The following is a 15,231-nucleotide window of genomic DNA, read 5'->3' on the forward strand; positions in this document are numbered from 1 at the left end:
GAGGCCCCCTGGCGGCGGCGGCGGGCGTGGCCGGGGGCGTGGCCCGGGGCGGGGCGTGGCCTGGGGCGGGGGGAGCCGCCCCCCTCCCGTGGCGCCGCGGGGGGCATCTGTCAGCGCACCCGGCGCCCTGCGCACCGGCTTCTGGCCCCTTTCCCCCCGCGAAAAGCAGGCCCGGGGCCCCTTTGGTTCGCCCGTACAGGAGGGGGGCGGCTCGAGTGAGGTGGTTTCGGCTTCGAGCTGTTCCCCCCGGGAAAAACTACCACCGGCGTCTGAGCACGGAGTTAAACCCATGACAGCTGACACTCACTGCAGGCGAGTCCGGTGTTTCAGATGACGTGCTTTATTTGTTTCATTTAACGTGGCCTTTTGCCCATTCCACATTTAATTGACTTGGTACTCGGCCTGGACCGGGACGCGGCCAGTGACCTACGCTCACCAGGCAAAGGAAGGCAGCGAACAGAGCAAAACCTGCCGCCTCTCAACCCTGATGGCCTGGAGGCCGCTGCGGTTTGGCGTCGGGAACACCGGCACGGCCAAAGCACGGGGCTGCCGGTGCCTGGCTGTGGTCAGGCTCCGTGCTGGGAGGTGCGGGATGGCAGGGAATGAAGCCAGGAGGTGGGATGTCTTCCCCCGCACGAGGACACTGTAAGATATGATAAAAGCGAGAGGCACTTCCCATCTCTCCCCTTCCCAACTCCACGGGAAAGCGTCTGTCAGCAGGGGTAGACCCCAGCCCATCCATGACCTCCTTTTTCTCATGAAAGGATGCAAACATGGAAACCCATGCCACCCTCAGCCACCACGTCTGATTTCTTAGGCCTGTCAGTAAAGCTTGTTTGAGGCGCGTGGGAGAGGGGCAGGGAGAGGTGCTCTCCGGCCAAGGAAGGATCAGACAGGTTTGATGATTAAGGGTGGTGAAGCTTTGACCCTTGTGAGCAAATTGCCAAGCCCTGGACAGCTGGTCCAATCATCTACATGAGGAACTCGGTGAAAGCGTGCTGCAGACCCCTCTTGGCTCATGGGCCCCGACTTCCTTCTCGTACTACAGGGAGCAGAAGGTGATCCTTGGCCAGACCCCTTCCCAGCACGGAGATACAGCGCAGCCAGGGCGTGCAGGTAGGGCAGGCACAGGCGTACAGCACTACCAGCTGAGCGCTTCGGGTGCTGGCAAATGAGGCGCAGAAACTCACAACTGTTAAGCATGTCTGTCCGGCTCAAAACAGACTCCCCCCCCAATAACTCAGAGTCCAGAATTGTACTTGGCTCTAAGGACATGCCTGTACAAGGGCTGCACGGGCACCGCACCTCTCCTGGACAGTTCCAGACACCGTCAGCTCCCGCCCTCCTGCGCACTGGGACGCTGTATCCCTAAGCCCCTCTGGCAGTTTAAGGCACTGTGAGGCTCACCTGGGCACGCTGTCCTCTAGCCAAACGTCTAGGGCTGGGTGGGCCACGGAACATTTGGGGTTTTATGTGCTGTCACGCCTGCACATGAGCTGCCATGCGGATGTGTCTTCTTCCCTTGGCTGGGATGTGTCTGAAAGTAGACACAAGCTTACATTCAGCTTTTGTGTGTCAGTAACAACTCTAAAGCTAGTTCACTAAAAAGCTGTTTCTGGGAGAGCAATCACGTCTGTTCCTATTTGCTCGGAAGACAGTATCTCAAAATACAGCTTCCTGAAAGGTGAAGCCCTCTCAAACAGAGAAGGCAAAGATAGAAGGGCTGTTATTTTAAAACCACGAGGCCTGAACACTTGACACTGCTAAAGTTTTGCTCTGCTGTTTCTGCTGTCTCTGTCTCTTTCTACCACCAGTTAGAATTATATTTCTGACCGTAATAACTACAGCGGTTGCAGCAGCGACATTTTCCCCAGCCCTTGGCCCATGATTAAATGAATTAGAAGTTCTGAGAAATTTATTCCAGCCATTATAGAAGAAAACTATCGCTTTGCTGTGTGCAAATAGTAGGGTGCAGCCCCACAGAAATCAAGCATAAAACGAGACCTACTACAGCTGAAAGCTTTGATGGTTCCACAGGAGATCGGAAGGCTGTAGCGGCTATCTGAATTGCCACAGCACTCCTAATTTACAAAGTAAGATCCTTAAGCAGTATATTGGAGCTGACATTTTTGACTGCTGTTCATAAGGAAAAATGACACCTGATCAGATGAACAGTAGAAATACAGCAGTAGAGGAGGGGTAACAGTATGTTTGAGCTCTAAGTTGGTTCCATGAGAAAAGGCTGCAGCAGTGCAGAACTCCTGTGAGCCTCCAGAGAGAAGCATTTCATTTTCCTTCTGAAATGTTCCTGTCACAGAAAGTCTGGTAGAGGATCTGTACATGTATCCATTCTGCTTTACCTGCTAAAGAGTTCGCTAGCAAGCAGGGTGTTTTCAGGCTTTGAGATCAGATTCATGCCTGCACATTCATCCAGCATCCCCTCTTCACGGTGATCTAAAAATGGAGTCAGAGCATAAGGAACATAGGGTTTGTAATTATAGTGGTTAAAATGCTCTCAGTTCCCCCTAGAAATCTACTCTTTAAAGCTCTCTCCCTTGAAATCACTTTCCACAGTCAGGACAGTATTGCTCATCTCATGACAGAAAGGAAAGAAGTTACATTCATGAGAACAGAGGAAGTTAAGGGAGGCGACAGAGGGATTGAGATGCACCTTATTCAGCACTAAGTTTTAAGGGAATCAGGTATCTAAGGAAGGTGTTGGGATGAGGTAAGAGAAACAGCTGTTTAGGGAGAAACGTGTGATTGGAGATAAATATCCCTGATGCTTCAAACAGGTATGCATTCCCTTATCTGCCCCAAGCAGGTGAGTTACTCCTTGGAAATGCAACTGAGACTATAGAAGCTACTTTTCTCCACATGTAGGTTGACTCCTCAGGGAATTCAGTACATTCGTAAGGCAGAACGTCCCTCTACAAAAGTCACGATGATTCCTCTAAGTAGATCATTCTTATCCAGGTGGTCCACTAGTTCTATTGACTACCATAGTTTCTACTGATGTGCCAGGGAGAGACAGCAGACTTCCTGCCCCAGCGTCTCAGGCGCCTGCCACTACCATGGAACTCTTTTTAAAAACTGACGTCCCAAAAAAACTGTAGTTACACACACCTGTTAAAAATTTCCATCTGGTCCTAGTGGTTTCTTACTGTCATTTTATCCGTTTCATCCATTCTCTCTTCAAAATCCCTTCCATTTCCAGGATATCCACTGGTGAATACCAACTCAAATAGTTTATGAACTTCTCTGCAATGGCCTTGTTTTCTTTGAGTACTCCTGTTAATACCATGGTTATCAATTAGTCCAGCAGACTTCTGGAAGGCTTCCTGTCCCTAAGGATTGAAGAAAGATTTATTATTAGCTTTGATTCCTTTGGGGGGCATCCCATCTGTTTTCTTACATTTAATCTGCAGGAATATGTGGGTGTTTTCTACTTTTTTCATTTCAGTATCACTTCATCTTTTTATAAAGAAAGCTTCTTGTTTCTAATAGCTTCTTCTAGACTGTTGTTTACCTGTACAATCTTCCCTTTTGCCCCCTCTCAAGCCTTCCTTAATAACCTAAGTCTGTGTAAACCTTAAGTTTCTAAAATGTGCATCTTAAAATAGCTTCCTTGACGCCTCTAAGAATTTAATTTAGCTGCACTTCTAGAGTTACTTTTTAACAAACTCTCTTATTTTCACATAGTTCCTCATTTTGAAACTGAGGATAAATTTGCTGAACGTTTTGGCTGCTGCTGCTCCTGTAACGATACTGCATCAAAATATGTTAAGCGGTTGTCGCAGAATGGCTCTTCAAATATGAGATTTCAAACCAGATCCTGAATGTTACTCAGGGTGAAGTCAAAAGCTGTCTATCTTCTTGTGGGCTTTCGAACAAGCTGTTCCACGGAAGAGACACTGAAAATATCTAAAAAGTCAGTCTCTGCATTTCATCTAGGTGTAACATTCGTACATTCTACGTATGCAATCAAGTCTCCTGTTCTGCTGTGTTTTCTGCCCTTGCTGATCAACTTGATCCTTCTTGGCACTTCATTATTAGTAAACCAGACCAAATATTCGGTTTGTTAATTATGGAACAAGCCAGTAATTATTTGTACTCCTCTAAAATCTCCCTCATTAGGCTCAACATGTCAACTTTTGCAGATATCATCTGATTTCTAATAAGTTTGTTAATTGGATTTGATTTAAAGAGCAGCTTTTCCTAAAGCAAAATGGTTTTAAGGGGAGGTGAGCTTCTTGTCACTCTGTAATCTGGCCAAGACAGCCTAGAACGTTGCCTGGCTCAGTAAGTCCTACAGGGGCTGTGGTACTGTGAGACTGTTACTGGAAGATACAGAGATGCAAGTAAATCCACATCCACGGGTACACTGTGCCTGCAGAAAAAGTACTGGGAAGGGCTTATGGTACTCAGGCAAAGGCCTTTGCTTCATGACTTCAAGATTTTTTTACAGGACTCCAGACAGGGGATAGATATGTGAATGTTTTAATAAAAAGTATCTATGACCGGCATTCTCAGTACACAATCCTGCAGAGAGGCCATAGTCTCTGAGCCAACAGAGTGGTGCAGGGTATCCTATTTGTTGTTTCTTTACTACTAGGAGATGGAATAAAGGTGCCTTCTACTATATTTGTTTGAAGATCACTGAATGGCCATTGGTTATAATGAAAATGTATTGGAACAGTAAATTTTCTGCTGTATTTTTTCTGCCATGGAATTAATTTTAGTGTTATGATTTGATTTTTATGTAACAAAGGCAGAGAGTTAAATTAATGTTTTATCTGCCACCTAACATCTCTAAAGAAAAACATGAAAAAAATTTATATATTACATGTTATATAATATAAATATATTACATATATTTATAAAAGGTTCTTAACTGTTTATAATAACATTTTATAAAATAAATACCAAAATAAAAGAACTGGGACATATCTTCCCAGTAATAAAATAGTGATATAACAGAAATTAAGAAAGAAAATATTTCTCCCTATGATGTATAATGTTAAACCATGTTATGATGGCAAAATAAGAACATAATCTATTAATTTTGTGCATTCAGAAAGTATGTCAATACATGCAGAAGCATTATTTTTTTGTCCAATGACATACCCTTCATTTTATCTATTTTAATAAATTTGGTTCCTAGTAATTCTTTACAGACTGTTTAATGTGAATACAGTAATTAATAAGCCTTCCTACTTATTTGCCTAATGTGCTGCCAGATGGATCCAGTATTCCATTTTACTTGTTTGGCAACCATGCACATTCTTTGACTGCCTGTTTTAATCCTGCCTTTAAGTCTCTTAATGTAAGTAAAGATAATCCGTCCAGAATCCTCTTCCTCTTTGATCGTTTTATCTTCAGCTTCTTTTGCATTTAACTTTGTATTTTTATTCTCAATGAGCCAAGCATACAGACCTGTATTTTACAGCTTTGAATGTCATTTCACTGAGAAGAACTGTGAATGAACGTTAACCACCAAACGATACTGAATGTCATATAGCATTTGGCTATTTCATTTTTCTTTCACAATACAGGAATCACAGCATGAAGTCTCCTATAAGACAAGTATGCTTTCGAGCAGTGATTAATAAGATAGCCGAATATAGTGCATCTGAGCTCAGAACACAGCCCACCTTTTTACCATGCAAATAGGAAGTAAGCACGTGTTGTGATTTGGTACATGTTTTTCTTTGGTTCCTTGAGTTACAGAGGCACAAAGCCTCTAAAGATAATATCAGAAGTTATCTAACAACTTATAATAGCAGTGAGAGGATTATGAGCTGCTGTAATCTTTTCTTCGAGTCACTGACACACATAAACAAGATCCTCGGAAGTGATGCAGCTGCCTTGCAAGTGATATCTTCAAACTGAAAGGAAAATTAAGATAAGAAGGCAAAGAAGTATCATAGATACATCCAGAAAATCACACTTTTTGAAGTTATAGTGGAAAAAAAGAAGGGTCTGAAGTAAAGAAATGTTGAATATCTCTGCTTCAGTAACCCTCGCACGCTTCAGGGCTCTACCCGTTTTCAGTGTGAATTTAAGTAGTTGTTAGGAACAGCTGTTTCACGCAGCAAAGTACGGCATCAGTCAGGGGTGTGCAAGTACAAGCTCTAATTGATCAGTACACCTGTATCTCACTGAGCTGATGGGAAATGGAGCAGATGACTCACATCAGTAATATAACACTTATAGAATCACTATGTTTTATATGATTAAAAATCTGATCATAGTTAGATTTTGTTGATTTTTGGTGAAAAGGATCTTCCTTTCACCACACCCAGAGAAAGCACGCTTTGAATTAGCTCCGAGTAAATCTGCTCCAGTCTAAACTGTGGCTGTAGTGGGCCTTTCTGTAGCTTAGTTTGTACCTCCACCAATGGAAGGAATACGAGTGATGCAGGGGCTTACAATATATAGTAACCTCTTCTGACTTACAGAATTAGACTGACTTTGAAATCCCACATCATTTTTCGTTACAGAGAAGTGGAGACCGGTATTTCTTTAATGCAACTCTGTCCATTTACAAAGGACATTTATAAAGTCTTTTTTCTCTCTGACCATGGAAAGACTATTTTGCTTTGACCACGGGCTTGCCTTTTCTTCCGGGTACTGTTTCCTACAAAGGCTCTCTTTCACTCTTATTTTCCAAAATCACGCTATGTATTTGTGTTGTGGCCATCTTTGAGACGTTTGTCTCTGGGTCCATTTGTGACGGTTTTGCGGTTTCTCTTTTTTCCATGTACATACAGACACACACAACCTACATAACTGTTGCCTTTGGTAGGAGAATCTTGGTAAGGGCCTGCACCATCTGGCCAAGGCATAATAGTGCACATTTGCATGTGGTCTAGCTCCTGGGTGGTATTTGTGCATTGTTTCAGCTATCGCTAAACAAAGAGGCATTTAATTGTGTCTTCAGTGAGCCTGAACAGAAGACAGCTACTATACCCACGAGCTTCACTGAGAAAGTGAGGTTGCCCAACCCCCACTACTGCAATGTACAGAAGCAAAGTGAGGAGGGGGGACACGAGCTAAGGCACTCTCTTAATTAAGTAATGCCAAATTCAGTGGCCATTTTCTTCCTGACCAGCAGCTGTCTTAGCTGCCAGCTGCTCTAGCCCTTTTGCAGCAGCTATCTGACCCATGAGACATTGCCGACCTCTCCTTCTGCCCTTGTTTGCTAACCCCACGCACTCCCAGCCTTGCATCACTTTGGAGAAGTTGGGAGGACAGCGGGAATACAGCACTGACATAAATCAAGGCTCGTGAATGGGCTATAAAATTTCTGACTCATGCGCCTCTGTGTGTGTCCGTCTGTGGCACAGGGGGACAGGCAGCTAGAAAGCAACATGAAAAGCCTGACAGGGACAAAAGAGCTCTGCTCAGGGAAGGTCACAGCGAAGGTCAGTGAACTTCCCTGGTGAGGATGAGTGTGCCACCAGATAATGGGAAATGGCAGTGGATGGACCTCTGGGAGCCGTGAATCGCTTCACTTATCCAATCTGAAAATCAAGGCCAAAGTGGAAAACAAAAGCATTGAAATACCACAGAATCCACATAATTTTTACTGTGGGGATGATAATACAGGGCCGTTTAAAAGTAAAAGCCATCACGATGACAACAAAAAAAATCTTAGGTCAAATCTTCCACAGTTTCTTATTCTAGACTGATCCACAAATGCAGTCTGTGCTCTTTCCAAACACCGAGGAAGACAAGTACGCAAGTTTGTTAATTCCTCAATCAGGGGGCTCACTGTTCTTTCATTTGCATATATTTTTAAATGGTTTAATTAATATATGCATCCTTGGCTTCTCCGCGTAGGAAGGGAAACAGCATGCTTTTATTCTGCACATCAGAAACGCAGCAAATAAATGAAACTGAGTGACAGAAGGAACCCTGCCTACTAGTTAGAATGGGAGTCCTCTTTTTTCCTATCCTGCATCACTGTCAACCACTACAAAACAAGCACAAACATATACTAATGTTGTCCTAGCAAGGATACTGAAAGACACAAATAGGAGTAAAGTTATGCTCAGACATGAAGTTAAATGTGAATTAAATACTAATAAAATTTAGTAAAGTATCCTAAATTATTAAAGATGATTATACTGAAATATCATCAAGAAGCAGATGATGACATCTGAGCGGAGAACACTGGATTAGATCAACCAGTATGCTTCAGGTTTTTTATACCATGTCCGTGACACAAAGTACTTTTAAACTCTGCTCAGTGAGGTAAATGATGTCTGCAACTCCTTAGGCTTCTTTAAGTGGCACAAAGCATCAACTAAAGCGCACGGAGCTACCTGTCTTGCGTTGCTTGACAGCTTGATTTGTTGGTTACCTGGAAAAGGAACACTGATTTTCCATAGGCTGTACACAGTACAGTTTCTGCTATCAACATGGATCATTGAGGATTGATTCTGCCCGTTCAGTAACATTTCGCTTGAAGAAGGTTAAACCAATCCTTTAATAATGACTTGGATTTGGAATCTGTGAAATGACAGTCTGTGAATGTGTCCTTTGAAGGTATTTCATGGTTTGGCAATTGGTTGCCTGCCTTCATAATTTGGACCTAAATGCTGTCACAGCATGAGCTGCATGAATCAATACGTAGCCATTTTCACTTGTTGAAGAAAATAATAGTTGTCATCTTCGTATTTTACAAGCATCTTAGAAACGTTTCCTAATTCACTCTCACAGTATTATCCTCCTACACACAATAGGCGGATACAAGTATTACCAATACTAGGGAAATGAAGGTGAGAACTGTCAGAAAGACAGGTGCCCACCCACAATTACACTTCAGTAATAGCATGGCATCAAATTCTTTCGGTTGTTTGACCATGTTAGTGGAAGTGTTTATCACACAACAAACAAGGATCAGCTACTTTGTTATCTGCCACCCTGGTCCCGTAATCAGCTGGGCGACTTAGCCACTTTTTACCAATTATACTGGCATAATAACAAGAACGTTTATATGAATACACTTATTCTGACAAAGGAATAGGGTGTATGTTTTTCTGTTCTGGAGTTACTAAGCAGAAATTTTCACTTAACCTCTAAGACTAGGAGATATAGAAATTTTTTTTTTTTTTTTAATTAAAGATGGGGCCAGAAGACAACAGCAAATAGAACACAATTGAAGAAAATACTGAGATTATAGTTTGGATTTTGACTCACACATTCTGGGGAGTTATCCGGATGCCAGGAAATGAGGAGAATATTTTGTGTACTAAGATCAGAATACGGATTGCTGTAGTTTCATTGAAGTCAATGACATTGAAGCAGGAAGGGAGAATCTGATCCTGCAAAGTTTTGACTGAAATCACAGGCTGTGCCTGCCAGCTAGTGGGAAGACAACTGAGATTTAAACACTGAGTGGGATCGCAGCACTAATGGCTGGATCTGGCAAATATGTGCTCTGAAGTCTTTGGCAGCTATTCCCTACTCAACAGGCATCTCTCCATGTTCTTTTAATAAGCAACTTCCCCTTGATATAGGAATCAGCGAAAAGTGTCTTACAGTGGTATTACGTTAGAGATGTTTTAGCACATAGTGACAACAGCTTTGACATCCATACTCACAGAACATAAGCAGAGTTAGCTTTTTAGGCACAGGTAGTATATTTTTTGAGATCAACCCAGGTAAGTGGGAAAAAATATAACGTATGTATTAATCATAATTATTTTTATGACAGATCATTGGTATCCAATCTTTCTCTTTCCAGGAAAAGCATCAGCATCCTTCCTGTGATAACGCCACCATGACTGTGCAGCTTGTTTTTCTAATTTTAGTTACTGCCTTACTGAATGCTGAATTTTTGACGGTTTTCCCCACCCCCGCCTTCAAACGAGAGCTAAAAATAGAGCCAAAACCCACTGTCACAAACCACCCAGACAGCCCTGCAGCCCAACCCTGCCCTCCAGAACACAGAGGATACGCTCGGCAACGCGGGGATGCAGCCTCCCCGGTGGAAAGCACGGGAAGCGAACCACGACCTCCCTCCTCCCTGGCCGATGGGAAAGGCAGCGCGGATCCGGGAGCCCGCCCTGCCCCCCTCACCTCCGCCCCCCGCCTTACCGCGCCGCCGGCCTCGGCCTCCCCGGGAAGTCGCGGGGCTCTGAGGGCACCTGCGGCTCCGGCCGCCGCTCCTCCGCGTCTGCGCGGAGGGGAAGGCGGGGAAGGGGAAGGCGGGCGGGGAGGCGGGCGGGGAGGCCCCTGAGGGCCGCTCCGCTCCTCCCCTCCCCGCCTCTCCCCGCCCGGCGGCACCTCCGGGCGGCGGTTCCTCCTCCCCCCCCCCCGCGCCGCTCGCCGCGCCGCGCCTGTGGCAGCCCGGCAGCATGGCGGCGGTGGAGACCCGCGTCTGCGAGACGGCCGGTTGCAGCAGCGAGGCCAAGCTGCAGTGCCCGACCTGCCTCAAGCTGGGCATCCAGGGCTCCTACTTCTGCTCTCAGGTGAGGCGGCGGGGCGGCGCGGCGCGGCGAGGCGGAGGGAACCGGCTTCCCTCCGGCCGCCCGGGCCCGGCCCTTCGCGCCCGGGGTTACCTCCTCGCCCCTCAGGTCCCGGCGAGCTTCGGGGGGGGGGAGGGGGGGAGCGGGGTGTGTCCGTGGTTTGTCCCCACAGAAAAGTTCCCCCCGCGTGGGGAAGAGGAGGGGAAGGGGGGAGTTGGAGCCTGTGGGGGGTGCCGGGCCGGCGGGTGGGGCGGGAGCCCTCCGGCTCCTCGTGGGTGGCGGGTGATGGGGGGACTTCGCTGCTGACGAGCAGCCGGAGCGTTCGTGAGAGGGTGCGTGGGTCTTTCGCTGCCTCAAGGTTTGGGTGGTCCGTGACCCGTGGCCTTCCCCCCCCCCCCCCCGTTTAAAAATAAGGGCTTAGTGGGACAAAATGAGACGCGCTCATCAAATTCCAGCGTGTGCAATTCTGTGTCTGCATCAGCTCTGGCTCTGGAGTTGCTTGGCTTTGATAAACGCCGGGAGACTTGTTGCTCTGAAAACACATTTTCTGTTTCCTTTAAATACGTGCTTTTGGCAAAATTATTTGGTGCTCTTCCTTTTTTTTTTTTTTTTTTTTTTTTTACCTCAATATCTTTGTATATTTTACTTTAAGGGTACTAAACGGGGAGATTCAGGTTAGGCCAGTTGTCATAGAACCGTCAACTCTTGTTAAACATACTCTAGGCCTCACTGTCCTCACTTATTGCCACAGTGGTAATATTGTTTGGCCCATACTGATGGGTGTTGAGTGGGATTTTTTGTTTTGTTTTGGGTTTTTTTTTGTTTGTTTTGTTTTGTTATTTTTTTATAATAACTTTAAAATACATAATAAAATACATAGCTTAATCCTTTGAACTTTTTGTATGTGTAGTTTTTGTCAACATCAGGGAGGACATATGTGTTTAATTCAGAGATTAACGATGAACTTCATTGTCAGAATTATAATTCAGGGTAAAATCATTCAAGTTTTGTAGATAAATTTAACAAAATCATTCAGTCACACCAGCTAGATTAATTTACTAATTGGATGACGCTTTTCTTGAGTCAGGATGTAAACTGATAGTTATGGTTTGCATAGGACTAGGGGAAAACTTCCCACATGCGTGTAACACACCCACTGCATGGTTTCTGGTACTTTCCCCTGAAGCCTCTGGTGCCAGGTGCTGGGAGTCAATGCTGAATTAGATCGACTGCAACTGAGAATTGTTCTGATGATTCTGTACCTCTAGTTCCCATGTGATGCTTATAGCCGGTTTGTAGGATTTGCTCTGCATTTTACTACCCGTTTTGACACGTCCGGTGTAAAACTTATCATAAATGCATCTTCAGCATACACAAATATTAGTTGGTGATGACAAAACCATTTGTTAGCAGACCAAACAAAGCCTACGTGAGGAGTTCTGGGAACATCTTCAATCCCCTCTGTTCTATCCCCAGCTCGGTTAATTTTGTATAGGATGCAGAGATTCATGTTATCTATATATTAAGTTTAATTCTTTTGAAGTATCTGCTACTCTCGTAAGGTAAAAGGGGAATTGCCCAAAATGTTTATTAGCTTGTCAAAATAGGCTGCTAGGTAACTGGCTACATGCTTGTAAAGCTGTCCTGCCTAGAAAATGAAATACTGAACTGGGCATCCCAGTCATCATACTTCCAAGTGACCTTGGATGTGCTGTTCCTCCTCGCTGTCCTGATCAGTAAAGAAGGTAAGCATAGTTATTCCCCATATGAAAGTTGCTTTGAAGGTTTTGGGGCGACACATGTTAACAGAAGGAAATTAATGGCAGCTTGTTTTCAAGACATGCAAAAAAATGTCGTGCACCAAGAGAAGAGTCCCTGTGTTCAGCCTGCAGCTCGGACCTTCAGCTCCGCTTGGTGCCTTCTGTGGGGCCCAGCACAGGCTGCCCCGAGGTTCCAGCTCTCCCCATCATCTGGTGTGTGCGAGGGAGGAGGGTCACTGCAGTGCTCTGCTGGTGTCTTGTGAGCACGGTTTGGAGGGTAGGTGAGGTGCCGCTGACAGCCTCACTGACTGATTAAAGAAGCATGCGGTAGGCGAAGGAGTCTTAAAAGCCAGGAAATTTCCCCTGAGCTTTCAGCAAATATCAGCTGACATTTCTGGACTGGTTAGCATTTGTGAAAGTTTTCCAAAGTTCTCTTTGGTGGTTTTCCTTCCGTTGTGGTATTACATGCATAAATAACTGTTAGATAAGCTAGGAGTGGACCCAGGATGTTATTCCACTTCACAGCATGGCCTGCATTATAGCTGGCACAGTCCTGTTCCCTCCCTCCAGAGATGAAGGTTTCTACCCCTTCCATTAAGCTGGCCCTGATTCCTCGGTGAGCCGCTTCTGGGGTTTTTAAGTTTTCTTTTAATGGAGGAAAAGCAGTTGCATTAAATTTTCTGCTAGTTCAGCTCCCCAAAGCTGTGCACTGCGGGATCAGAAAACGCCGGTGCTTCAGGAGGATACTGCCAAAGGGCACTTGCCCACTGTGGCCCGGTCTGGCATAGCCGTAAAGCTGGCCCATCCTTATTGAATGCAGCAGCGTTAGCTACGGGTATGCAGGTGCTTGCTCTGGGCTGAGTGCAGGATGGGAGTGACAAGCTACCTGGTGTCTCTTTGACAGGTAAGAGCATGTGTATGGACGTGCACGCTAGGTTAATTAATTTGCTTGGAAGCCTACGATGGCTTGTTCATACAGCCAAAACTCCAATCAGAGCTAGAACCAAATTTGTAGGAGTTTATTTTCTCCAATGCTAAGAATAAGCAATAGAAAAGTGTGAACTACTGTAGAAAGGTAACCAGTCTGGAGCAAAGTGTTTGGATTATAAATAGCAGCATACAATTTGTTAAGAAATGCTAATGCAGGTGGTATAGGACTGAGAATCTCAGTGTAGTGAGGAGATTGATTAAACATTATTTTTTGTCATTGCATGCTGAGAATCAAAGTTGTCTTTTCAGATGGATCGTATCAAGACAGTGGTTTCTCCAGTTGTGTTTCTGGTCATTTATTTTTTCCCCCTTTCCGCATCAAAAAGAGTACATCTCAACAGCATGCGCTGAAAATGATACTCTGAAGTAATCTGACATCCTCTGAAATTCCTTTGAGCCAACACTTTCATCTCTTGAGTGTTGTGCACCTTGGAAACTGGGTACAGCAGTTGAATAACAGTGGTGCTGGCAGGTCATGGGTGGGAAGGGGGAGCCAAGGCAGCCAAGCTGTGGCCTAGCAGGGAGGTTTTGAACTGGTAATGGAGATGGGGTAAAGGTGGCTTTTAGTAGCAGGGGAGCTCTGAGGTGGTGTGTTGAACTCCAGCATTATTTTTTTTTATCCTTTAAAGTGGAATGAGAGGGAATATTCTGCTGAGAAAGCCTGTCTGTTGTTAACCTTTAATAAGATCTTTATTTAGGCTAGTAAATCAAGTACTTTCAGTGCCAGCTACCTCTTTTCACTGTCTTGCTTTCTCTTTTGTAGAGACTTACTACAGTGTTGCATGTGTTTATCATCTTAGACTGAATTACTGTATCTCACTGTATCTTCTCAATGTGGAAATAACACAGATGCTCAGCATCACATCTCAAGCATGTTGTTCCGCTTACTAAGATGGATTTGCTATTGTGAAATCTGCCTTTATTGATACACGTCACTTGTGTAAATTATATGTAGTAATACATTTACATTTCTTCTATGCCTTCTACAAGCTGCTGAATGATACAAGAGGGAAAGTAGTAACTGTTCTCCAGTTATCACTTTCATATGAGCCTTCTAATTGTAAATTGATCTTATTAATAATTGTGTTGCTTTTATGAAAACTTCCTCTCTTGTACTATTTACATCTGTATAAGTGTCTTGGATGAAACAGAATAGTCTGAGGTTTTCTGTGTTGTGTACTGGATGCTGCTGTGGGGGCATTTACCCAGCCAAATTCAGAAATACCTATTTCTAGCCACAGACAGGAAGCATTCTCTTATTATAAAGTCAGTGGCCTATGCTGCCTTTTTTTTCTCTGAGATTTGGAGGCCACAGATTGCTATCAGTATAGTAGTCCTAACATATTCAAGGAGAACGGTTGTCCCTGCCTGCTTTGTGTGCCCATGTGTCATCGGTCCCAACAAGGCCCAGGTATATCAAGTGATCTGGTTAGAGAGTCTGTTGTGGTTTGAGCCTGGTTGGCAGCCAACCACCACACAGCCACTCTCTCTCCCTTCTCTTCCAGCAATAAGAAGGGACAGAGAGCCAGACTTGGGGTTCGAGATAGGACTGGGATGGGGAAAAAAATCCCCCTTTATGGTCACAAGCAAAAGGCAGACTCATTAGGGGAAGAAAAAAGAACATACGTTTATTATAGACATTAACAACACATAACAGAGTAAGACAGTGAGAAGCATTGCCACATCTTGAGAACACCTTCCCCCACCCCTCCCTTCTTCCCGGGCTCAGTTCTTCTCCCGATATCTCTACCTCCTCCCCCCAGTGGCGCAGGGGCAGGGAATGGGGGGTGCAGTCAGTGCTGCCACTTTCTCCATCTTCGGTGGGGGGAGCTTCTGGAACTTGTTCCCCCTGCGCCATCGTGGTCCCCCTCTCACAGGAGAAAGTCCTCCACAATTTTTCTCCAATGTGAGTCCCTCCCACAGGCCGCAGCGTGTCCTTACACTGCTCTGTCGTGGGTCACTAACTTCCTCCGACTGGATTCCCTCCCACGGCTGCAGCCCTT

The 15,231-nt window shown here is 45.0% G+C and overlaps 1 protein-coding gene and 1 long non-coding RNA gene across 4 annotated transcripts in view; one reads left to right on the forward strand and one right to left on the reverse strand.

Moving 5' to 3' along the window:
* Positions 1 to 322: 322 nt before the first annotated feature.
* On the reverse strand, positions 323 to 10,211 carry LOC116964720. Of its 2 annotated transcripts, XR_004408908.2 has the most exons (5): positions 10,108 to 10,211; positions 3,127 to 3,347; positions 2,361 to 2,454; positions 1,408 to 1,537; positions 323 to 643 (listed from the first exon to the last, which is right to left on the reverse strand). It is a non-coding gene; the product is annotated as an uncharacterized LOC116964720 (long non-coding RNA). The 2 variants fall into 2 exon arrangements; XR_004408907.2 differs by having other exon boundaries at positions 323 to 1,537; positions 10,108 to 10,210.
* Positions 10,212 to 10,279: 68 nt separating this feature from the next.
* The window catches only part of METAP1 (methionyl aminopeptidase 1), a 30,075-nt gene continuing 25,123 nt past the window's right edge, over positions 10,280 to 15,231 (forward strand). For both annotated transcript variants that reach the window (XM_042808086.1, XM_042808087.1), the window contains exon 1: positions 10,280 to 10,481. In XM_042808086.1, coding sequence (XP_042664020.1) covers positions 10,368 to 10,481 — 114 coding nt within the window. In that variant the 5' untranslated portion in view covers positions 10,280 to 10,367. The remainder of the gene's footprint in view (positions 10,482 to 15,231) is intronic.

The sequence above is a fragment of the Tyto alba genome, unplaced genomic scaffold (assembly GCF_018691265.1).
Source record: "Tyto alba isolate M040663 unplaced genomic scaffold, T.alba_DEE_v4.0 Super-Scaffold_6, whole genome shotgun sequence".
Lineage (NCBI taxonomy): Eukaryota > Metazoa > Chordata > Aves > Strigiformes > Tytonidae > Tyto > Tyto alba.